The sequence below is a fragment of the Geotrypetes seraphini genome, chromosome 2 (assembly GCF_902459505.1).
Source record: "Geotrypetes seraphini chromosome 2, aGeoSer1.1, whole genome shotgun sequence".
Taxonomy (NCBI): Eukaryota; Metazoa; Chordata; class Amphibia; order Gymnophiona; family Dermophiidae; genus Geotrypetes; species Geotrypetes seraphini.
Window position 1 is genome coordinate 272656905 of NC_047085.1, and position 26938 is coordinate 272683842.

The 26938-nt window shown below is 41.1% G+C and overlaps 1 protein-coding gene across 1 annotated transcript in view; it reads left to right on the top strand.

The window, feature by feature from the left end:
• CLPTM1L (CLPTM1 like) overlaps window positions 1-26938 on the top strand; it is a 332661-nt gene that overhangs the window by 222990 nt on the left and 82733 nt on the right. The window contains exon 10 of the mRNA XM_033929667.1: window positions 14763-14828. Within this exon, the coding sequence (XP_033785558.1) occupies window positions 14763-14828 (66 nt within the window). The remainder of the gene's footprint in view (window positions 1-14762; window positions 14829-26938) is intronic.

Consider the following 26938-nt stretch of genomic DNA (forward strand, 5'->3'; position numbering starts at 1 on the left):
TTAGAAGTGGAACGTGCACTTAGGATCCCAACAAAAAGGCTAACTGCACAAAAAGGACCCAGGCCAATGATTATAAAGTTGCTCAGATATCAGCAGGTAGCTGAGATATTAGCGTTGGCTAAGGAAAATAAAGGTATAAAGTGTCAGGACTCAAAAATATCAATAGTGCCTGATTTTGCAAGAGTGACAGCTCAAAAAAGAAAGCTGTTACTGGAAATGCGTCCGCAGTTAAAAGCTTTGGGTGCGAGATATGGGTTAATATACCCAGCAGTCATGAAAGTTACGTATGAAAATAAAACTTATAGTTTTGAAGAGGCCAGTAAATTAAAAGAATTTATAGAAAAATGTGAAGTGCCAATGAACACACAAAAGGAAATGTAAAGAAGAGGATATATGTTATCTGTTGAACATATTTTCTTTTAAGAATACTGATATATATATTTTTTTTAATGATGCTGAAGAGAGAACTCACACATTGTTTCAATAGCTCAAAGAGTTCTATTCAGGTGCACTTGACATTTCAATGGTGTTGCTCAAGATCAGAAGGAGAAGCAGTGGGATTTGAACTGTGTTTCCCAGTTGTTTAGCTATTAGGCTAGTCCTGAACTCTAATCTGGATAGTATGACTTCTGAATTTGTCTAGTATGCCTTTTTTTTTTTTTTTAATAATTCTTTATTCGTTTTCAATCTTACATCAAGTGCATAAACAATAAAACAATACAATTAAACACATCACTTGACAATCTTTCTGATTTATCTTAATTACCATCCTTCCCTCCCATCATTCCTCTATTATTTCCCCAATAAGAAAAATGTAAAATATACCTTCCCCTCCCCCAATCATTAGATGGTGTATATTACAATAGAAAATGGTGTTTACTCATTACAATAAGAAGTTAATGGCTCCCAAATTTTATTAAATTTCTTATAGTTTCCTTGTTGTATAGCTAGTATGCCTTAATGATACCAATTCATATGCTCTTGAGCAACTGTCCACATTTGCCTTGGTTCTAGTTCAAAAGTTGCTCTACATCCTTTTAAGGGTTAACTCTAGCCTGGTTCTACCCTTAAGGTAGAACTCATCTTTCTGGAATAGGTTCTTCCTTCCCCAGAATATCTTCCTGATAAGAAATGTAAATCTGTTCTCTTTTTTAAAAAATTTATTTTTTCCATTTAACAATCAATATTCACAAGTTACACCACTTGTTAATGCAATACAGTGCCACAATGAAGACATAATGTTTTCAGGTATACAAAAAATAATTTCCAAAAAAAAAGAAACATAGGCACTTCCTCAGACCACAAATTAAAACTCTAGTGGAAACAGAATCATTACTGAAATAACATGAATTAAAGCAATAAGCAAAGAAAGACGGCATAATCTCGGGATTCACTTTACATCATTACTCATTACACTGTGTCAGAAGTTAACTTCTTGAGGTCTAAGAAGGACTTTAGATGGTCAGGTTGAAAAAATACATATCTTAAGCCTAAATATTTAATTATACGTTTGCATGGCTAGGCTAGCAAATAATTAGTCCCTAGTTCTCTCTCTCATTTCAAGGAATTGTTTTCTTCTCTCCTGGGTAAGAACATAAGAAGTTGCCTCCGCTGAGGCAGACCAGAGGTCCATCTTGCCCAGCGGTCCGCTCCCGCGGCGGCCCATCAGGCCTAATTGCCTGAACAGTGTCCCTGTCTAATTTTGTAACTGCTTCTAATCCTCTAATCCTATCCCTATAACTTACCTCTACTCCTATCTGTACCCCTCAATCCCTTTGTCTTCCAGGTACCTATCCAAACCTTCTTTGAAGCCTTGTAGCGTGACATAGTAACATAGTAACATAGTAGATGACGGCAGATAAAGACCCGAATGGTCCATCCAGTCTGCCCAACCTGATTCAATTTAAATTTTTTTTTTTTTTTCTTCTTAGCTATTTCTGGGCGAGAATCCAAAGCTTTACCCGGTACTGTGCTTGAGTTCCAACTGCCAAAATCTCTGTTAAGACTTACTCCAGCCCATCTACACCCTCCCAGCCATTGAAGCCCTCCCCAGCCCATCCTCCACCAAACGGCCATATACAGACACAGACCGTGCAAGTCTGCCCAGTAACTGGCCTAGTTCAATATTTAATATTATTTTCTGATTCTAAATCTTCTGTGTTCATCCCACGCTTCTTTGAACTCAGTCACAGTTTTACTCTCCACCACCTCTCTCGGGAGCGCATTCCAGGCATCCACCACCCTCTCCGTAAAGTAGAATTTCCTAACATTGCCCCTGAATCTACCACCCCTCAACCTCAAATTATGTCCTCTGGTTTTACCATTTTCCTTTCTCTGGAAAAGATTTTGTTCTACGTTAATACCCTTTAAGTATTTGAACGTCTGAATCATATCTCCCCTGTCTCTCCTTTCCTCTAGGGTATACATATTCAGGTCTTCCAGTCTCTCCTCATACGTCTTCTGGCGCAAGCCTCCTATCATTTTCGTCGCCCTCCTCTGGACCGCCTCAAGTCTTCTTATGTCTTTCGCCAGATACGGTCTCCAAAACTGAACACAATACTCCAAGTGGGGCCTCACCAATGACCTGTACAGGGGCATCAACACCTTCTTCCTTCTACTGACTACGCCTCTCTTTATACAGCCCAGAATCCTTCTGGCAGCAGCCACTGCCTTATCACACTGTTTTTTCGCCTTTAGATCTTCGGACACTATCACCCCAAGGTCCCTCTCTCCGTCCGTGCATATCAGCTTCTCTCCTCCCAGCATATACGGTTCCTTCCTATTATTAATCCCCAAATGCATTACTCTGCATTTCTTTGCATTGAATTTTAGTTGCCAGGCATTAGATCATTCCTCTAACTTTTGCAGATCCTTTTTCATATTTTCCACTCCCTCTTCGGTGTCTACTCTGTTACAAATTTTGGTATCATCTGCAAAAAGGCACACTTTTCCTTCTAGCCCTTCAGCAATGTCACTTACATACATATTGAACAGGATTGGCCCCAGCACCGAACCCTGAGGGACTCCACTAGTCACCTTTCCTTCCTTCGAGCGACTTCCATTAACCACCACCCTCTGGCGTCTGTCCGATAGCCAGTTTCTGACCCAGTTCACCACTTTGGGTCCTAACTTCAGCCCTTCAAGTTTGTTCAACAGCCTCCTATGAGGAACTGTATCAAAGGCTTTGCTGAAATCCAAGTAAATTACATCTAGCATATGTCCTTGATCCAGCTCTCTGGTCACCCAATCAAAAAATTCAATCAGGTTCGTTTGGCACGATTTACCTTTTGTAAAGCCATGTTGCCTCGGATCCTGTAACCCATTAGATTCAAGGAAATACACTATCCTTTCTTTCAGCAACACTTCCATTATTTTTCCAACAACTGAAGTGAGGCTCACCGGCCTGTAGTTTCCTGCTTCATCCCTGTGACCACTTTTATGAATAGGGACCACATCCGCTCTCCTCCAATCCCCAGGAATCACTCCCGTCTCCAGAGATTTGTTGAACAAGTCTTTAATAGGACTCGCCAGAACCTCTCTGAGTTCCCTTAGTATCCTGGGATGGATCCCGTCTGGTCCCATCGCTTTGTCCACCTTCAGTTTTTCAAGTTGCTCATAAACACCCTCCTCCGTGAACGGCGCAGAATCTACTCCATTTTCTCGTGTAACTTTGCCGGACAATCTCGGTCCTTCTCCAGGATTTTCTTCTGTGAACACAGAACAGAAGTATTTGTTTAGCACATTTGCTTTCTCCTCATCACTCTCCACATATTTGTTCCCAGCATCTTTTAGCCTAGCAATTCCATTTTTTATCTTCCTCCTTTCACTAATATATCTGAAAAAATTTTTATCTCCCTTTTTTACATTTTTAGCCATTTGTTCTTCCGCCTGTGCCTTCGCTAAACGTATCTCTCTCTTGGCTTCTTTCAGTTTCACCCTGTAGTCCTTTCTGCTCTCCTCTTCTTGGGTTTTTTTATATTTCATGAACGCCAACTCTTTCGCCTTTATTTTCTCAGCCACTAGGTTGGAGAACCATATCGGCTTCCTTTTTCTTTTGTTTTTATTGATTTTCTTCACATAAAGGTCCGTAGCCATTTTTATCGCTCCTTTCAGCTTAGACCACTGTCTTTCCACTTCTCTTATGTCCTCCCATCCTAACAGCTCTTTCTTCAGGTACTTTCCCATTGCATTAAAGTCCGTACGTTTGAAATCTAGGACTTTAAGTATCGTGCGGCCGCTCTCCACTTTAGCCGTTATATCAAACCAAACCGTTTGATGATCGCTACTACCCAGGTGAGCACCCACTCGAACATTAGAGATACTCTCTCCATTTGTGAGGACCAGATCCAATATCGCTTTTTCCCTTGTGGGTTCCGTCACCATTTGTCTGAGCAGAGCCTCTTGAAAGGCATCCACAATCTCCCTACTTCTTTCCGATTCCGCAGACGGAACATTCCAGTCCGCATCCGGCAGGTTGAAATCTCCCAACAGCAGAACCTCCTCTTTCCTTCCAAACTTTTGGATATCCACAATCAGATCCTTATCAATTTGCTGCGATTGAGTCGGAGGTCTGTAGACTACACCCACGTAGATAGAAGTTCCATCTTCTCTTTTCAGAGCAATCCATATCGCTTCTTCCTCTCCCCAGGTCCCTTGAATTTCGGTCGCTTGGATATTGATCTTTACATAGAGAGCTACTCCTCCACCTTTATGACCATCTCTGTCCTTCCTAAAAAGATTATATCCCGGTATGTTTGCATCCCATCCATGTGATTCACTGAACCATGTCTCTGTGATAGCAACAATATCTAGATCTGCCTCTAATATCAGGGCTTGCAGATCATGAACTTTGTTGCTTAGACTGCGAGCATTTGTGGTCATCGCTTTCCAGCTATTTTTCAGCGATAATCTCCTTTTTCGTATGGATTTTTGTGTCGTTTCACTTTCCGTTGCAATACTAAGAAATGAGTTGCTGATATTGCTTATGTTGCAGCCTTTACTACTATCACATCTTTTCTTTTGCCGGGGGTGGTCTCTATAATTGTCCTTCGTACATACACCACCCCCACCTTCTAGTTTAAATGCCTGGAAAAATATTGTCTAAATTTCTCTGCAAGGTTTCTTTTTCCTGCTGTAGTAATATGTAGCCCATCAGTGCAATATAGCTTCTTGTCCTTCCATGTATTTCCCCATCCTCCTATGTACCTGAAGCCTTCTTGATGACACCAGGCTCTGAGCCATCTATTAAAGTCCTCTGTGTTTTTCATTCTTTGCTCTCCTTTTCCATATGCAGGCAGTATTTCAGAAAAAGCTAAAGTCTTTACAAAAGGTTTCACTCCCTCACCAAGCTCCCGAAAAGCTTTCTGTGCTGCAAGTGTGGAGTTGTTGGCCAGGTCATTTGTTCCCAGATGGATAACAACATCAGTGTTAAAATCCTTAGTTTCTTCCTTAATTATAGTCAGTATTTGCCTGGAACTCCTGGTAGCTGAGGATCCTGGAAGACATTTCACTATTTTGGACTCCTCGCCCTGTGTTCCAAGGTTAATGCCTCTGATGATGGAATCCCCCAACAGTAATAGTTTTCTGTTTTTGGCTTTTTTATTTGTACTTAGGGTGCTCTTGTTCTCTTGAGTTTCCTTCATTGGTTCCAGTCCCACCTGCCTTCTGTTTTCCTGAGTATCGCAGTGCACTAGTGGAGCGAAGGAATTCTGTAGAGGTAATATTAGTGAAGGTGGATGTTTCTGTGTTACATGTCGCAGTCTTCCTGAGCCTACTGTGACCCATTTATTCCTGGGCTGTTTTATTCTTTGAGGTATCACGTCCTCCGGTAGCGCATTCCATGTATCCACCACCCTCTGGGTGAAAAAGAACTTCCTGGTGTTTGTTCTAAACCTTCCCCCTTTCAATTTCTCTGAGTGTCCCCTTGTGCTTATGGTTCCCCATAATTTGAAAAATCTGTCCCTGTCTACTCTTTCTATGCCCTTCATGATCTTGAAGGTTTCTATCATGTCTCCTCTAAGTCTCCGCTTTTCCAGGGAGAAAAGCCCCAGCTTTTTCAGTCTATCAGTATATGAGAGGTCCTCCATACCCTTTATTAGTTTAGTCGCTCTTCTCTGGACTCTCTCAAGTACCGCCATGTCCTTCTTGAGGTACGGCGACCAGTACTGGACACAGTACTCCAGATGTGGGTGCACCATTGCACGATACAGTGGAAGGATGACTTCCTTCGTCCTGGTCGTGATACCCTTCTTAATGATTCCCAACATTTTGTTCGCCTTCCTTGAGGCTGTGGCGCACTGCACCGACGCCTTCAATGATGTGTCTACCATCACTCCCAGGTCTCTTTTAAGGTTACTCACCCCTAGCGGTGATCCCCCCATTTTGTAAGGGAACATCGGGTTCTTTTTCCCTACATGCATGACCTTGCATTTCCCTATGTTGAAGCTCATTTGCCACTTTTTGGCCCACTCCTCCAGCGCTGTCAGATCCTTTTGGAGATCTTCGCAGTCCTCCGTGTTTTCAACCCTGCTGTATAGTTTGGTGTCATCCGCAAATTTAATAACCTCACATTTTGTTCCTGCCTCCAGATCGTTAATAAATATATTGAACAGGAGCGGTCCCAGCACCGAACCCTGCGGAACTCCGCTCATGACCCATTGCCAGTCTGAGTAATGGCTCTTTATTCCAACCCTTTGTTTCCTGTCCGCCAGCCAGTTTCTGATCCATCGGTGGACCTCCCCTTGTACCCCGTGGTTCCATAGCTTCCTTAGCAGTCTTTCGTGTGGTACCTTGTCGAAGGCTTTTTGGAAGTCAAGGTAAATGATGTCTATAGATTCCCCTTTATCCACCTGGCTGTTTACCCCCTCAAAGAAGTATAGTAAGTTTGTGAGGCATGACCTGCCCTTGCAGAAGCCATGCTGGCTCGGCTTTAGCTGCCCAGTGTTTTCGATGTGTTCCCAGATGCTGTCTTTAATCAGTGCTTTCATCATCTTTCCCGGGACCGAGGTTAAGCTCACCGGCCTGTAGTTTCCTGGGTCTCCCCTTGAGCCCTTCTTGAAGATGGGCGTGACATTTGCTATTTTCCAGTCTTCCGGAATCTCTCCAGTTTTTAAGGATCGGTTGCATATTTGCCGAAGTGGCTCAGCTATTTCATTCCTTAGTTCCTTGAGTACCCTTGGGTGGATGCCGTCCCGACCTGGCGATTTGTCGCTCTTTAGCCTGTCTATCTGCCTGAGGACATCCACCTCTAGTTGGACCAGATTTTCATCCTGGTCTCCTTTTACGATCTCCTCAGGTTCCGGAATGTTGGTTATGTCCTCCTTTGTGAAAACTGACATGAAGAATTTGTTTAACCTGTCAGCTATCTCCTTTTCCTCTTTTACCACTCCCTTTCTGTCTCCATCATCCAAGGGTCCCACTTCTTCCCTTGCTGGTTGCTTCCCCTTGACGTACCTGAGAATGATTTGAAGTTTGTTGCTTCCCCTGCCAGTCTCTCTTCATATTCTCTTTGATTTGGTAATGTCTGGATATAACCATAATGCAGTGTTCTCCCCAGAAATTTTTTCCTGCCTGGTGGCACGAAAAAGTAGCCAGGTGGGGCAGGATGGGGAAATTTGGTGCTATGCAAATTACCCCTCCCTGCTCACATATGACAAAGATTATAGGTATTCATCCCCGCACCGTAAATGTGGTCACTGTTGTATTGCAAATATGTTATGGAGCAGGATCAGATTGCAGTTCCTCACTCTAATGGTAAACAATTTAAGCTATCGTCGGGCGCAGATTGCGAGTCTGAAGGTGTGATATCTGCTGTCCGTGTGACAAATTATATATTGGTCAGACGAGCAGGATGATAAAGACTCGCATCACAGAGCATCTTAGTAATATTCGCTGTGCCCAAGTTACCGCCCCTCTGGTAGCCCATTGGTTACAAAAATCTCACACAGTTGACTCGTTACAGTATACAGTCTCGATACAAATAAAAAATTTCCACGGCGATTTAAGCAAAATATTACATTATAAGGAACGTTTCATATTTAACTGGAAAACATTTACAGCCACAGGGTTGAATATGGAAGTTGAATGGTCAATTCTGTAAAAGTTTAGTTTCCGGTTTAGAGGGAGTTCTTCCGGCTAGGGTTATTGTATAGAATATTTAAAGCACCTTCCAAGTTGAGAGAGTCTCCGGCATTGCTCATTCTCCCCAGGCATTGTGAGCCGATAGACAGGTATGAATGTAGATATCTTCATTGAGTGATATTTGATTTAGAACGTTTGTATCGGATATTAGTAAATCGAGAATTTTGTAAAATTATTAGATTAGATAACATGTGTTTTGAAGATTTAATAATAATTTAAGTTTTGTAATGCTTTTATGCTCCTAGTATCCCTCCTGACGAAGATAATTTTGAAACTCGAGTCGGGGGGTAGATGAAAACCAAAGGAGTCATGTTTACAGCACCATATCACTTTTTGCACAAGCTCACTTTCACTGTATATCCAGTGGTTACGACAGAAACCCAACCTAAGGAGAGACTATAGATAAGTTTAATATTTTTTACTAATTTGGTAGGAGGTTGGCAATGGGGCAGTAAAGTCTATGATGGGCCCGGATTAACCATTGCAGCATGTTATCATTGCACTAATGGTTACACGGACTGAGCACTTTACTAATTTATAAGTATTTAATTAACTGCATTGTTTTTAACAAAAATAAATTAATAAAGAGATTTTAGACAATATTCACATGAGTATCCTGACCCCTCTCATTTAGAGTAGGCTTTAATATTTTTTGATTTCCATCTGTGCTTATAGAGGACATAAAAAGATAGGAGAAAAATATTTTTTAACTTATCTTCAGCTGATTGGTATACCAACGGTGGCCAGCGTTTCACAAATCTGCTGCCTCAGGGTGTAACACGTCCAATCAGACTGGAACAAAAACATAAGGATGACATGTACTTAAAAATATTGCTTAATATTATTGCTTAATATTCCAATCAACGTCCTCAAAAGCATAAATAAAACCCACAAAACATACCTTTAAATGGAACGCTAAATGTGTCTCCTGCATCCGAAGATGGCTCCTCGAGACTCGCACTAAATTTGAATAGTCCCGGTATAGTGACATCATACCCGGAAGTGGCAACGCATCAATACTGAGACGCTGTTGCTGCAATGTGATTTGCTGACAAACTGACAATCAAAAGATTGAAAAAGGTAATCAGAATCGTGGTGTTCCGCCACTTATTTCTGTCAGATGGGATGATCAGTGACACTCAGAAAAGCACACAGACAATATAAAAGCATAAACAATAACCCTTTAATATATATATATTTATATGAATATAAGAATAAAATAGCTTCACCGTAATCCCAGGCAACGACCAGCCCTCACAATTGGGAATCCCTGCAATTGATAGGTGGGTGGACACGGGAGACTGTCCCTTTAGACGTCTTGGATTCTACTGTTAGGGGCAGAGTCCCGTCTTTTATAAAAGCTGCTGAGTTCATAGTAAAAACAGCTGGTCCTGCAGTAACCAGCGTCCTTTATTACGATTCAGGCACACCCGGTTCTGGTCTTTTGTTCTTTGTTTTGTCAACACCCAGGTCAAGGAGGTCAAGATAGCAGATACTTGTTGCAGAAACCAGCTTCCCATCTGGTTTTACTGTCCTTTTGATGTTGTTTGGGCAACCCCCAGGTCAAGGAGGTCAAGATAGCAGATACTTGTTGCAGAAACCAGCTTCCCATCTGGTTTTACTGTCCTTTTGATGTTGTTTGGGCAACCCCCAGGTTAAGGAGGTCAGGATAGCAGATACTTGTTGCAGAAACCAGCTTCCCATCTGGTTTTACTGTCCTTTTGATGTTGTTTGGGCACCTCCAGGTCAAGGAGGTCAGGATATCAGATAAGCAAACTTGTTGCAGAAACCAGCTTTCCATCTGGTTTTACTGTCCTTTTGATGTTGTCTTTGATGTTGTCACGGAGGTCAGATATGCAGACTTGAGGAGACATATTACGTAGTATGTTGAGTTTCAGTTACCCCCTGGCCATAGGCATAACAGTCCACCCCTGGATCCTCAAGTCTGCACCTCCCAATAAGAAATCATCCGAATAAAGGGAGAGAGTGTCCTTTTGTATACACAATAGGTAAACCCACAATTAAGAAATGTTAACATAAGGATAGTTAAACAAAAATATAGAGTAAGGAATGAAGAAACACCTTTTGTGCCGTAGCCCTCCCTCTAGTAAAAGCATCCCACCAAGGGTGTGCAGTGGTAGCTTCAATGTGATCTGTCACAGAATACAAGTCAAAATTCATATCTATTTTATGCTGTAGCAAAGTAAGGTTACATTGCTGATTTGCTTTATTTAGGATTGCTATATTTTGCATGGCTTTCTTTATAGATGGCAATAAAATAATTGGAGTAAGTATATCGGCAAAAGAAAAATTAATATTTACATTTGATATAAACATACTGAAAAGGGAGCTTGAATAGCAGGAATCACAAGTTCAACAGTACTGCTAAGTATGTTGTAAAGAACATGGTTCATAGATGACACGTTTGTCTTATTTTGTTCATCTATTTGTTGCCCATGACAAGTGGGAAACCCTAATTGGGGTCCCAATGTCAAAGGCATCACCGTAAAAGGACACATTGTTTCATTTCAAAATTACACCATTTTCTATCTAAGGGTACAGAATGTGATGTAGTTTTAAAAAACAAAACACAGTTATCATTGACGACATGTAACATTAACTGATCATATCGTACAGTATTTGGCACCCATTCACCTTCCCATCTAAATACATCTGCTACTCTGGAGCCAAAATATGCTTGTTTGCCAGCCAGTATTTCAGAAACAATAGTATTTACTATACCTCAAGTTAAATTATTTCCTTATGTTCTAAACCTGGTATTCTTGCATTCCCTAATATTTCTTGCTAATTAGGCATTTTACTTGAAAGTATCACGTATAGGGAATCATGGAAATTAATAATCTTATTAATATTATATTTGTGCTCTTACTCATGGCTTACATACATTTAGGGTAGCTTCATATTCACCATCGATCACTGCAGTTATCTGGTAGCAGCTTTGGTTAGGGTCTGGCTATGCTCCAGTTTCAATAGGCTTGCTATGCCACTCACATGCCTTCACTCACGTAAGAGTCAAGTGCACCACCCCCAGAGACCAGCCCTAATGTGAAGTGGCAGGATATAGGCTCACTTCTATTCCCAAGTCGGTGCCACATAATAGCGTCATGGCACGGCACTGTATGTCTGGTTGCGTGTCATCATCTTCTCGATCTGGTGAAATTTTCTCTTAACCCAGCATGTTAGCCAAATCATAAGAATAAGAGAGGAGAGCTGACCAATTCTATCACAAAGGGATGAAAGTCTATATGGAATAACATTTCCCAGTACGTGATTTTCCAAGGAAAATATTTCATCATGACTGTTTAGCTTCAATGCTTTAGTTCAGGGGTGTCCAATGTCAGTCCTCGAGGGCCGCAATCCAGTCGGGTTTTCAGGATTTCCCCAATGAATATGCATGAGATCTATTAGCATACAATGAAAGCAGTGCATGCAAATAGACCTCATGTATATTCATTGGGGAAATCCTGAAAATCCGACTGGACTGCGGCCCTCGAGGACCGACATTGGACACCCCTGCTTTAGTTACAATAAACACCCCTAGTGATAAAAGAGAAGATAAGAAAAAGAAGAAAAACCACTTTATGTACAGAATGTGATAACATGTGACACCATACTGGTGTGTAAGGTAGTATTTGTTTGAGATAAGAGAAACAACACTAATGCACTTAAAGGTATTGTGTAGAACATTCAGAAAATACACCTTTTTATGTTCTGGACCTAATTATTATGTCACTTAAGAGAGACCATAAACACGTACTGATGGTAATACCAAAATAACTTATGTCAGAGATGTGCACTGCACTGTTTATACCTGGTAAGTTAAATAAAGAGAGACTATTTTTTATTTTATTTAGCAAATATCAAATAACAATGAGCACCATTTTAACAGGTATAAAGCTTTCTAATTTTTTCTCTTCAGATATCCTCTTATAATATAACCCCTAACTAAATTATAATTGGGCTGTATGAGCCATAGCATAAAATCATTGTGAGCATGGTTTTCATAAGAAACTTTCTTGTATGTGGGGGAATCTTTTTTGGAAAGGGATATGGTACCATTTGGACTAATAGAAGGGGTGGAAAAACTCTGGAAATGGCCAATGTGCGATGTTTATTGGGGTACCCCATAAGCTAAAACAGACAACACATAACAGAAACAGACAAACACAGAGCTCCGGCATGCTTTCTTCCATCGGCAATGATTCAGGGTTGAATTTAATCTGTAAATAAGCACACTATTTAATCAAATGAGTCATAAACAAATTTGGTATCAGCGTGACCTATTACTAAGGCTACCTTCATAGCCTCCTCCTTAATTCTCATTTGAGCTTCTTTTAATGTATACCAAATTTTATCATTTGAGGGCCAATCAGATTCAAGTGGATATCGCCTCGTGACACCCCTACTAATTATCTCTAATAAAGACCATTGGGCATTTTTAGCAGGATAAGGATCCTCCCGTAACGGATTTTGTACTGCTACTTCTTGACTAATTTGAACAAATTTAGGGGCATCTGTGGCATCCAACATAATCCCTGCTGCGCCCAGCTCCTGCACCCGAATTACCCATTGTATTAGTGGTTCCCCAGGCTGCTGTGTAAAGCGTGCCATCATATCCATGACTTCCTGTTGAGTAACATCCTCCATAACATTATTTCTAGTCAGATTTTCTCCTGTCTGCAGATTTCCCTGTAATCTTTGTCTCCTCACAGGCTTTGCTTCTAAACTTTCTGCCTGTTCTCCTTCAACACATATATCCTCCTCACTGTTATTAGAATTTGAATCCCAAATATCTCCATCCCGTTTGTTTGGATTCCAATCATCCGGCAGATGATAAATTAAGATTTTAACTTTTCTGTAACTCACTTTCCGCCTCCGTTTCTTGTATTTATATCGTGCACATCGCACAGCTGCCTTTTCTGTTACATTTTGATAGGTGTCTACCTTATCCATTAACAACTTATTCTGACATTGTAGCATTTTAATGGCATGCTGTTGATTACACCTTTTCTTTTCCAGCTCTCCTAATTTCAATTGTAATTCATGTTTAGCTTCATGCAAATTCCTCCAGTCTGACAAAACCATCCTTCCTTGTCTAGAAATTCCTTCTTGCTCTTCTCCTTTTGAGATTTTCACCTTTTGTAAGGAGGCACATAATTCATGTGGATCCCCACTTCCAAAAGTACAGGATTCACATAATCCTGCTTCTACAGACCACTCAGTGGCCATTAATTTACCTATACTGTCATTCCAATCCGGAATGGAGGGATTGGGAGCCTGCTCCTCAACCCCTTGTTTTCTGGGTAGCTTTTCTGACCACATTGATCACCCCACTTCTGGTACCAATATGTTCCGCCACTTATTTCTGTCAGATGGGATGATCAGTGACACTCAGAAAAGCACACAGACAATATAAAAGCATAAACAATAACCCTTTAATATATATATATTTATATGAATATAAGAATAAAATAGCTTCACCGTAATCCCAGGCAACGACCAGCCCTCACAATTGGGAATCCCTGCAATTGATAGGTGGGTGGACACGGGAGACTGTCCCTTTAGACGTCTTGGATTCTACTGTTAGGGGCAGAGTCCCGTCTTTTATAAAAGCTGCTGAGTTCATAGTAAAAACAGCTGGTCCTGCAGTAACCAGCGTCCTTTATTACGATTCAGGCACACCCGGTTCTGGTCTTTTGTTCTTTGTTTTGTCAACACCCAGGTCAAGGAGGTCAAGATAGCAGATACTTGTTGCAGAAACCAGCTTCCCATCTGGTTTTACTGTCCTTTTGATGTTGTTTGGGCAACCTCCAGGTCAAGGAGGTCAGGATATCAGATAAGCAAACTTGTTGCAGAAACCAGCTTTCCATCTGGTTTTACTGTCCTTTTGATGTTGTCTTGGCAACACCCAGGTCACGGAGGTCAGATATGCAGACTTGAGGAGACATATTACGTAGTATGTTGAGTTTCAGTTACCCCCTGGCCATAGGCATAACACGTGGTAAAGTGCAAAATAAGTGCAAGTTAAAACGCCATTAAAATCTAGTAAACTGCAGCAAAGTGCAATAAACAATGTGAAAGGAAAGTTTTGTTTATAACATTCAAAGTTCTAATCCTCTATTCAAATGCATTCCAATCAAGTTTAAGATTTAATCCCTCGGGTTCTTCATTGTTTAAATTATGGATCCAAAATTGTTCAGCTTGCAAAAGTAACATAGTAACATAGTAGATGACGGCAGATAAAGACCCAAATGGTCCATCCAGTCTGCCCAACCTGATCTATTCATAGAGCCTTCACTAATGTGGTCTATCACACAGCAACGTAACTCAGTAAATTTATTGTATCAGCGCAGTACTTCTAGTGATCCAGATTTTCTGGAAACGGGATGCTATGGTTGATGGACTTTGCATGTAATCCACACTCGTACGTTTTTTTGTTGATGAAATATTCCTGCTTCAGGCTGTCATCAGATGGTAAGATGTCTTTGTAACATTGTTTCAGATCATATTCTGCTTGTCTGTGTATTCAGTTTTATGTTGACTTAGTTTATTGAAATATATATTCTGTAAGGAATAAATAGCATAATTGTTTCACTTCTCAGCTCTGGAAAGTGAAGAAAGCTTTGAAGATAACTATTCAGTGGAAAGGCTTGAAACCAGAAATCAAGGTAAGACAGCATTGCTGTGTTCAAAAACTTTTGTAAAAGTAACCTGGGATTGAAGAATTGCTCTCATTACTTTATATTTGTATTTATATACAATGGTGCCTCAGAATCCTAACGCCCCAGAACTCGAACAACTTGTTGTCTCTGTTAAATTTATTGGAAAATCTGAGTTTGTGAGACCAAGGAACAGATTAATCCAGTTTCTATTATTTTCAATGGGAAAAATTGTCTTAGAACTCAAACATTTTGGAACTCGAACGGGGTTCTGGAACGGATTTAAGTTCAGATTCCAAAGTACCACTGAATTGCCTTCCATATAGAATATAGAGGGTCTGATTTTATGATAAGATACCTGTGCAAGAAATTCAAAAGGGTATCTATTTTATAAAAGCTGTGTAACTCTCACCTTAAGAAATTGAAGGTATGAATATTACTACTACTAAGAACATAAGAATTGCCATACTGGGACAGACCAAAAATCCATCAAGGCCATTTCTTCAACCTCACGAATGGACACTGTACTCAGCAGCTCTCCATTACATCTTCTCTCTATGGGAGACTCCACAAGTAGATCTCTTTGCATTTCCCCACAATCACCAGCTACCCAACTTTTGTTCCAGGCTGTATTCACTTCATCACCTAGAAGCAGACACTTTTCTCCTGAACTGGACGAACAAACTTCTTTGTGTTTCCACCCATTCCTCTTGTTCTCAAGACTCTTGTCCAGCCCAAGCAGAATCTGCCACCATGATTCTGATAGCTCCTTGGTGGCCCAGACAACCATGATTCTCCTTTCTACTTCAACTCGGTTTCATGAAGCCAATACCTCTGCCAATCTCTCCATCTCTTCTCACACACAGTCAAGGCTCTCTTCTACCATCCCAACCTTCAGCTTGGTACCTCTCAGGCGGTGTTTAGCTGATCTTCATCTTTCTCAGCTTGTTAGACTAATATTAGAAGCTTCCAGAAAACCAGCAGCTCAGCAGTGTTACCAGCAAAAGTGGACATGTTTTTCTGCTTGTTGTCTTTTTCATCATGAGGATCCGAAGTCCTTCTGTTTCCCTGGTTTTGGATTATCTCCTCCATTTGTCTGATTCTGGTGTCTAATTCACTTCTGTTAAGAGTCCATCTTAGTGCGATCACTGCCTTTCATCAGCCAGTGAATGGTAAACCTCTTACTGCTCATCCTCTCATTTCCAGATTTATGAAATGACTTTTCAATGTAAAGCCACCTTAATGTGGTTCTTGCTCAGTTGATGAAACTTCCATTTGAACCAATGTCTATGATTGATCTCAAATTACTTACTTGGAAAGTTGTCTCTCATTTCTGCCAGAAGAGTGAGTGAACTTTAAGTATTAGTAGCAGATCCACCATTTACAGTGTTCCACTGTGACAAGGTTGTGCTTTGCATTCATCTAAAGTTCTTACCAAAGGTTGTCACTGAATTCCATCTTAATCGATTGTTCTTCCAGTATTTTTTTTTTCCCAAGCCTCATTCTCATCCAGGAGAAAAATGGCTCTTCACACTCTTAGACTGCAAATGAACCTTGGCTTCCTATTTGCAAAGGACTAAATCACACAGATCATTTCCATAACTTTTCATCTCTTTTGATCCTGACAAGTTGGGGCATCCTGTTTACAAGAGGATGATATCCAACTGGTTGGCTACATGCATCTCATTTCTGTTATGATCAGGCTGGGCTGCAACTCGAGAGTCGAGTCACAGCCCATAAAAAGTTCAAGCTATGGCATCTTCAGTAGCTTTTCTCTGCTCTACTTCTATTGATGGAATATGCAAAGCTGCTACTTTCTCCTCGGTTCATACCTTCGCCTCTCATTATTGTCTAGAATTTTTGTCCAGACGCGATGGACTCTTCAGCCAAACAGTATTACAAAATCTTATTTTCCTAAAAGGCCAACACTCCCACCATCCCATTCTGGTTAGCTTGGAGGTCACCCACGTGAGAATATACTGCCTGCTTGTAATGGGATAAAACACTGTGTACTGTAATGGGTGTTATCCAGGGACAGCAGGCAGATATTCTCACAACTCACCCACCTCCCCTGGTTGGCTTCTTAGCTGGCTTACTAAACTTAGGAGACATTCACCTGTATTGGGTGGGAAGGCACTTGTGTGTGCGGTCAGTCGCAAACTTTAAGTTCTTGCAGTGCAGGTGCACTTGTACAGCTGTCCTTACTGGAGCTCTGTGGATATCATCACCAACATTTGAGAATATCAGCCTGCTGTCCCTGGATAACACCTGTTACGGTAAGTAACTTTGCTTTTTATGCTGCTTATCGTAGGAATAAGCAGTGGATTTCCCCAAGTCATCTCAATAATGGCCTTTAGACTTCTCTTTTAGGAAATTATCTAAACCTTTTTTAAACCCTGCTAAGCTAACTAACTGATTTCACCATATTCTCTGGCAACGAATTCCAGAGTTTAGTTACATGTTGCGTGAAGAAATATATTTTCTCATTTGTTTTAAATCTACTACTTAGTAGCTTCATTGCATGCCCCCTCATTCTAGTATTTTTGGAAAGAGTAAACAAGCGATTCACAGCCACGCTTTCCACACCACTCAGTATTTTATAGATCTCTATCATATCACCTCTGAGCCATCTCTTCTCCAAGCTGAAGAGCCCTGGTTGCTTTAGCCTTTATAATTTTTGTCACCATTCTCTGTACCTTTTCTAGGTCCATATATCGTTTTTTGAGATAAAGCGATTAGAATTGTTACTACTACTTATTTCTATAGCACTACCAGACACATGCCTTGCTGTACAATCTAATTGACAGACAAACAGGTCAAAAAGGGTGAATCTATATACACTATACACACTATCACAAAAACCTCTAAAGCACTTCAGCCGTATTATAGTTGAAAAAAAAACCTGTGCTATTAACCCCCCCCCCTCCACAAAAAAAAAAAAAAAAAAAACCCAAAAAAAACCCCAACCCTTCATCATTCCTATAAATGTTTTTATCTTTTTTGGGGTTTTTTTGTTATGGTGAGACCATTATATACTACTGAAAAGGTATATAGAAGGGCAACAAATATGATAAAAGGGATGAGACGACTTCCCTTTGAGGAAAGGCTAAAGCGACTAGGGCTCTTTAGCTTGGAGAAGAGATGGCTCAGAGGTGATATGATAGAGGTCTATAAAATACTGAGTGGAATGAAGAGGGCGGATGTGAATCGTGTGTTTACTCTTTTCAAAAATACTACCATGTTTCCCCGAAAATAAGACACTATCTTATATTAATTCTGGGCCCAAAAAAAGCATTAGGTCTTATTTTTTTCATGTACAATGATCATCTCTCCCTTCCTCTCCTCCACCCCAATTCTTCCTATTTTCTTTCTCTCCCCCACATGTGCAGCATCTTTCCTTCCCTCTCACCCATCCCTTGTGCAGTAGAACCCTGGGCCGTTCCTCTGCCGCATTGCTGATGATGTCATCATTGATAAGGCAGAGGAAAGGCCCAGGCCGCGAAGAGCCTGTCTAGATTACTGCCAACGCTGCCGGTTTGTTATAAGATACTTTAGTCTCGCGGTTCGGATGGAAGGGAGAGATGGGTCGGGGAGGGGAGGGGGGCGCTGAAAAGAAATAATCTTTCGTAGCCATGCCATCAGATGAATCATTTGGGACCGCCATAGTTAAGGCTGTTAATGTAGACCATCGAAGGAATGTACCTACTTACTTCCTTCTTTTGTGGATAATAAGTTGGCAAATAATCCAAGAAGCAGCATGGGCTGTACTCGGGTTGTGATGGTCCATATGGTTTTGATAAAAGCAAAGTTTTGTGTTCAGAAGGCAGCAGTGAAAGGGCGGGACCAAAGCATATTACCCAAGGTAGCTTCCAAGTGACCACACTTTAAGTAAACAGCATCTGCTCTGATAATATGCACCTTCTTTGGTGACATGTACAGACAAAACAAAATTTTATTTGTATTTCCCAAAAATAAATATAGGTTTTCAAGGAGTGTATCTTTTTGATGGCTTTGAGAATGAAACCATCTTGTAATATGCAAGTCTCCAGACCAGTGTCCTTTAAACTTTGTTGAGCCACAGCACACTAAACTGTGGCTCAAGGCATCCGGAAGTGCGTGGACATTGATGCAGTGATGTCGCACACATGCTGACGTCCACATAAGCGCAAAGGCCCTCCAGATGGGCCCTGAGCCACCAATGGAGGATGCTAGCAGGGAAGACACACGGAGAGAAGGCGAGGTGCTGGCGCCGGTTGATTGCCTTCAGGATGTGCCTCTTGCTGTGAGAGGCACTTCCTATAGATAGTCAGCCAGCATCTCTCCTCCTCCTCCCCAGGGTCTCGCGACACACCTATAATCTCAGGAGGCACACAGTTTGTGATACACTGCTCTAGATCATGAAATCTGTAATTTTTGATGATCATTATATGGAGTTTTATTTTTTAAATGTCTATGTTGAAATCTAAGAGGCATCTTCAACTGAGATCTGAAAGTATAAGCTGAAGATAATAATACTTACTGATCTCCAGTGAGATCAGACCATGGAAGCTGCAAAACATAGTGACGGATCTAGAAATAGGCAAAGTGGTCCCTTTGGGGTAGATCAAATTCCTCTCTAAGTTGTGAGAAGGATTTAAGTTGCCTCCCCTCCCCGCCCCCTCCCCTCCCCATGACCAGTTAAGACAAAAATTTTATACCCTTGGAATCCCAGGCTAAAAAAGTGGGTTTGTCAAATCCTAGGGGAAATGTACTATTAAATCTTATTGGTAAGAGGGGTGACATCTTGGCGTTAATCCCATGAAACCCATCACCAGACCCATATCAATGGTCTATACTAGTGTATTGCTAACTTTTTAAGCCCCACCGCACTAAACTTGGGGCCATATCTGCAGGGCCTCTGGGCATGCGTAAACATTGATGCTGTGACAGCATCACGTCAAAATTTACGCATATGCGGAGACCCTCCAGACAGGGCCCTGAGCTTGCTAATCTTGAAATTACTACACCAGTAGGGAGGGTGCAGAGAGGAGGTGAGACAGTGGCGCCGGCCGATTACCTACAGGATGTGCACTCACGGCACACCTGGAATCTCGCTGCAGCACACAGTTTGCGATACACTGGTCTATACAGTATATACTGGCCAAACACTGAAGATTCAGCTGAAGTATTGCATGTAAATACACACTAAAGTGTTCTAATAAAATAAAGATAGGGCAAAATACATCCATTTTATGTAAGACTTTTAAAGTTTTAGCCACATACCATGAGCCCAAAATTCTCAATTCATCCTTACCAGCAGCACAAGATCTAGCAGATTTTTATCAAAGGAAAATAAAGAACATAAGGAGCATGTTTTTTTTACAAAAACAATCAGATGTTAAATACATATGGCAATGTAGCTGGCCGTATTTTAGGTAGTAACATGGCAAATTTTAATTTGCCTAGCTTACAGCAACTATCTAGAATTGTATCCAAACTTCGTACCACAACCTCTCCAGGTGATCCTATACCTTCTGGCCTTCTTCTCAAACGTTCACTTCAATCTTTACTACCATTTATACATTTGATGGTTCATTCTAGTCTTAATACCGGTACTTTCCAGATTTATGGAAATATACTTTTCTATGCCCACAAATTAAAGATAGTTCAAAGGACATCTTAGATCCAAGTAACATAGTAACATAGTAGATGATGGCAGATAAAGACCCGAATGGTCCATCCAGTCTGATTCAATTTAAATTTTTTAATTTTTTCTTCTTAGCTATTTCTGGGCAAGAATCCAAAGCTTTACCCTGTACTGTGCTTGGGTTCCAACTGCCGAAATCTCTGTTAAGACTTACTCTAGCCCATCTACACCCTCCCAGCCATTGAAGCCCTCCCCAGCCCATCCTCTACCAAACAGCCATAAACAGACACAGACCGTGCAAGTCTGCCCAGTACTGGCCTTAGTTCAATATTTAATCTTGTTTTCTGATTCTAGATCCTTTGTGTTCATCCCACGCTTCTTTGAACTCAGTCACAGTTTTACTCTCCACACCTCCCTCGGGAGCGCATTCCAGGCATCCACCACCCTCTCCGTAAAGTAGAATTTCCTAACATTGCCTTTGAATCTGCCACCCCTCAACCTCAAATTATGTCCTCTGGTTTTATCATTTTCCTTTCTCTGAAAAAGATTTTGTTCTACGTTAATACCCTTCAAGTATTTGAACGTCTGAATCATATCTCCCCTGTCTCTCCTTTCCTCTAGGGTATACATATTCAGGGCTTCCAGTCTCTCCTCATACGTCTTCTTGCGCAAGCCTCCTATCATTTTCGTCGCCCTCCTCTGGACTGCCTCAAGTCTTCTTACGTCCTTCGCCAGATACAGTCTCCAAAACTGAACACAATACTCCAAGTGGGGCCTTACCAATGACCTGTACAGGGGCATCAACACCTTCTTCCTTCTACTGACTACGCCTCTCTTTATACAGCCCAGCATCCTTCTGGCAGCAGCCACTGCCTTGTTTTTTCGCCTTTAGATCTTCGGACACTATCACCCCAAGGTCCCTTTCCCCGTCCGTGCATATCAGCTTCTCTTCTCCCAGCATATACGGTTCCTTCCTATTATTAATCCCCAAATGCATTACTCTGCATTTCTTTGCATTGAATTTTAGTTGCCAGGCATTAGACCATTCCTCTAACTTTTGCAGATCCTTTTTCATATTTTCCACTCCCTCTTCGGTGTCTACTCTGTTACAAATCTTGGTATCATCTGCAAAAAGGCACACTGTTCCTTCTATCCCTTCAGCAATGTCACTCACAAACATATTGAACAGGATTGGCCCCAGCACTGATCCCTGAGGGACTCCACTACTCACCTTTCCTTCCTTCGAGCGACTTCCATTAACCACCACCCTCTAGCGTCTGTCCGATAGCCAGTTTCTGACCCAGTTCACCACTTTGGGTCCTAACTTCAGCCCTTCAAGTTTGTTCAACAGCCTCCAATGAGGAACTGTATCAAAGGCTAAAGGTAAATTACATCTAGCATATGTCCTCGATCCAGCTCTCTGGTCACCCAATCAAAAAAATTCAATCAGGTTCGTTTGGCACGATTTACCTTTTGTAAACTCATGTTGCCTCGGATCCTGTAACCCATTAGATTCAAGGAAGTACACTATCCTTTCTTTCAGCAAAACTTCCATTATTTTTCCAACAACTGAAGTGAGGCTCACCGGCCTGTAGTTTCCTGCATTTATCCATTTCATATATAATAAAAGTAACCATTAACTAAAATTAGTCTTTAAGAATCCTTAAATTATTAATCCATCTATATTAAGTAATCTAGTAATGATATATTAATTAATGTATTCTAACCTTATATTTATTTACAAATCTAATCATATTTTCCTCCTTCAATGTTATATGCTTAATGCTTTTCCATGAAGAAACAATTCCCCATATAAATAATTATAATAAATTTTGCCTTTTGAAATTATATTTAACATTAAATATTTCCACCATTAAATTTTACTATATCAATGTGAACTCTCATATTGAATAAATAATAAATGAGTGAAGAAATTAATATCTTACTCAAATTTCTACATTGTAAATCAATAATAAATTAATCATTGACATAACAATTAACATAAACTTCTAAAACTAAATACATTCCAAAATTAATTAGTAAATCACGTTTTATATAATGCTATACCATCATACATTGTGATGACTACCCATCATGAAAAAATGTTATTAATAAGAAACAAACCACACATGAATGTGGAAACAGATATACTAGACAATATCATTCAGATATGATAGAAATAGGGCTATCATTTTAAAACAGTAGATGTCATGAACTTTTATTATACATCCACTTTTCCTTGCTTTAAAACCCATAAATCTCATCCATTTCCTGATACTTTGACGATAAATGCCTTATCATACATTTATTTCCACATTCATATTAGTGTTATAATTGTATCAATCATGTGATTTCTTTCATATCAAAATTTCTCTGCTTTCCGTTTTCAAAATCCATTGTCACAGTAACGTTTCCTTACACACGCAGATGCCAACATTCTATTATCAACGTTTCTTTCATGAGCCGATAAACCTTTAGATTAAACTGTTATAAATTTCATATATAATGAGTTATATGATCTAACTCATTTTCCTAGGTAACATATATCATAATTTAAGTATTTATAAAGTCATTGGTTCTTCCAATTGTTTTAAAAATTCTTACAAATCTCCTAGTTCTTTGAAATTAGTTGTTTTATTTCTGTAATCGCCGGGTAAATCAAGCCATATTTTGCACCGATATTTCTCAGTTGCAGCCTTAAATCTAGAAAACTCTTCCTTTTAACTACAGTTGCTGGCGCGAAGTCTGGCACGATGTGAATACGGGAAACCTGAAATTTTAAATTTTTATTCTCTTTTGCAAGACGACATAATTCCAATGCTTGTTGGTGCCTTAAGATCTTGAAGATTACTGTATACGGTCCCTTTTGTCTGTCAATCCTTTTTGAAGGTATGCTATGGGCTCTTTCTATTTCTAAGGGAAACTTCGTTTTAATTGGCAGGATTTTAGGGAGGAGGTTCTCTAAGAAGGAAGTCATATTGTTTTTCTCTGCCCCTTCCGGAAGCCCTAATAATCTCAAGTTACTCCTTCTCTTCCTTTTACAGCAATCTTCCAGCATCTGTGTAAGTATCTCAATCTTCTTGAATTACTTCTGTGTCAACTGTCTCGATTCTTTTCTCTAGGTTCTCCATTTTGTTTTCAGCTAACTCCACTTTTTATTAAGAATAGAAATCTCTTCCTTCACCTCTTGAATTTTCTTTGAGTTATCCGATGCAATTTCTCTAATTGCACACAGCTCAAGAATGATCTTGTTATTTTCCAAGTTGTCTTTTTTGTTAGATTTTTCGAGGGGGTCGCCGGCTCGGATTTCGCTCTTTTAGCACTTCCCGTTGCTGCAAAAGCTGAATCAGCCTTATTTGCTTTCCGGATGTCATAGGTTAATAAATCCTCCTTTTTGAGCCGGATAAAAACACATTTTGTAACCTATTTATCTTTTAAAAGGTCTATTGAGACGGAGCTCACCGTTTACCCGTTGACCGTGCTCATGCGCTTCCAAGCCACGCCCCCAGAATGCATACTTTGTAAATGGATTTCTGCCAGAGCCTCTAATATAAATACTCCAGCTGTTGAGAACCTTCAAGCTATGTCAGCTGAGGACTTCCTCTGAAGGTGACCCCCCCGGTCCTTTTTGCCAAGCTTGGCAAGCAGCAGCAGTATCCCTGTGTCACAGATCCTTGCACTTCAGTGGCTCAAGGATGCTGTTGGTGACTGCTACACTTGGTGGAGGGGAGTATTGACTGCTTTTGGAGAGGTCTTCAACTGGCTGTTCTTGGGGTCCCCATAAGCCACAGCAAGGGTCAGAAAGTACTTCAGCACTAGAGAAATAAAAGCCTAAGAGCATAAGAATTGCCGCTGCTGGGTCAGACCAGTGGTCCATCGTGCCCAGCTGTCAGCTCCCGCCGCGGCCCTTAGGTCAAAGACCAGAGCCCCAACTGAATCTAGCCTTACCTGCATACGTTCTGGCTCAGCAGGAACTTGTCTAACTTTGTCTTGAATCCCTGGAGGATATTTTCCCCTATAACATCCTCCGGAAGAGCATTCCAGTTTTGTACCACTCTCTGGGTGAAGAAGAACTTCCTTACGTTTGTACGAAATCTATCCCCTTTTAATGTTAGAGAGTGCCCTCTCGTTCTCTCTGCCTTGGAGAGGGTAACCAACCTGTCTTTATCTACTAAGTCTATTCCCTTCATTATCTTGAATGTTTCAATTATGTCCCCTCTCAGTCTCCTCTTTTCTAGGGAGAAGACGCCCAGTTTCTCTAATCTCTCACTGTATGGCAACTCTTCCAGCCCCTTAACCATTTTAGTCGCTCTTCTCTAGACCCTTTTGAGTAGTACTGTGTCCTTCATATACGGTAACCAGTGCTGGATGCAGTATTCCAGGTGAGGGCGTACCATGGCCTGGTACAGCGTCATGATACCTTCTCTGATCTGTTTCTGATCCCCTTCTTAATCATTCCTAGCATTCTGTTTGCCCTTTTCTTTTTTTTAATTTATGTATTAAATTTCATATTATTCACAAGCATAAATCTTGTTCCAACTAGAGGTAAGCCAAGAGGATGTCCTCCGGCAGATAGACAGACTAAAGAGCGACAGATCACCAGATCCGGACGGCATTCACCCAAGGGTACTCAAGGAGCTAAGGAATGAAATAGCGGAACCACTTTGCCAAATATGTAACCTATCCTTAAAAACTGGAGAATCCAGGAGGACTGGAAATAGCAAATGTCATGCCCATCTTCAAGAAGGATTCAAGGGGTGACCCGGGGAACTACAGGCCAGTGAGCTTGACCTCGGTCCCGGGAAAGATGATGGAAGCACTGATTAAGGACAGCATCTGTGAACACATAGAAAACAATGGACAGCTAAAGTCAAGCCAGCACGGCTTCTGCAAGGGTAGGTCATGCCTCACAAACTTATTGTACTTCTTTGAGGGGGTAAACAGCCAGGTAGATAAAGGGGAATCCATAGACATCATTTACCTTGACTTCCAAAAGGCCTTCGACAAGGTACCACACGAACGACTGCTTAAGAAGCTGTGGAATCACGCGGTGCAAGGGGATGTCCACCGATGGATCAAAAACTGGCTGGCAGGCAGGAAACAGAGGGTTGGAGTAAAGGGCCATTACTCAGACTGGCAATGGGTCACGGGCGGAGTTCCACAGGGGTCGGTGCTGGGACAGCTCCTGTTCAATATATTTATTAACGACCTGGAGGGGGGAACAAAATGTGAGGTTGTTAAATTTGCAGATGACACCAAACTCTACAGCAGGGTTAAAACCACGGAAGACTGCGAAGATCTGCAAAGGGACCTAACGACACTGGAAGAGTGGGCCAAAAAGTGGCAAATGAGCTTTAACATAGAGAAATGCAAGGTCATGCATGTAGGGAAAAAGAACCCAATGTTCAGCTACAAAATGGGGGGATCACTGCTAGGGGTAAGTAACCTTGAAAGAGACCTGGGAGTGATGGTAGACACAACATTGAAGGCGTCGGCACAGTGCGCGACAGCCTCAAGGAAAGCAAACAAAATGTTGGGTATCATTAAGAAGGGTATCACGACCAGGACGAAGGAAGTCATCATGCCACTGTATCGTGCAATGGTGCGCCCACATCTGGAGTACTGTGTCCAGTACTGGTCGCCGTACCTCAAGAAGGACATGGCAGTACTTGAGGGAGTCCAGAGAAGAGCGACTAAACTGATAAAGAGTATGGAAAACCTCTCATATACTGACAGACTGAAAAAGCTGGGGCTGTTCTCCCTGGAAAAGCGGAGACTTAGAGGAGACATGATAGAAACCTTCAAGATCCTGAAGGGCATAGAAAAGGTAGACAGGGACAGATTTTTCAGATTATGGGGAACCACAAGTACAAGGGGGCACTCGGAGAAATTAAAAGGGGACAGGTTTAGAACAAACGCTAGGAAGTTCTTTTTCACCCAGAGGGTGGTGGACACATGGAACGCGCTTCCGGAGGCTGTGATAGGCTGGAGCACGTTACAGGGCTTCAAAGAAGGTTTGGATAGGTTTCTAGAGGATAAAGAGATTGAGGGGTACAGATAGGAGTAGAGGTAGGATATAGGAATAGTCAGGGACCACTGCTCAGGCAATAGGCCTGATGGGCCGCCGCGTGAGCGGACCGCTGGGCGAGATGGACCTCTGGTCTCCCTCAGCGGAGGCAACTTCTTATGTTCTTATGTAATACAGAGAGAGAAACAATTCAAAACAAAATTTTTACATAAGCAATATAAATTTTACCCCTTCCTTAGACCACTATTTGGGGGAGTGGTAATCAGAATATAATGGAGATGAACAAAGGTATCAAACATTCAAAAGGAAAAATGCTTAATGCGCTATCGGTTATAATATTCTAATTTAAAAATCGATTCCTTAATCCTTAATGATCTTTTTAACGTGTAGAAACTCCCTCAAGTGGTCTAGAGAATAAAAAGTATGTTTTATTCCCAAATACCTAACCAGGCGTTTACAGGGGTA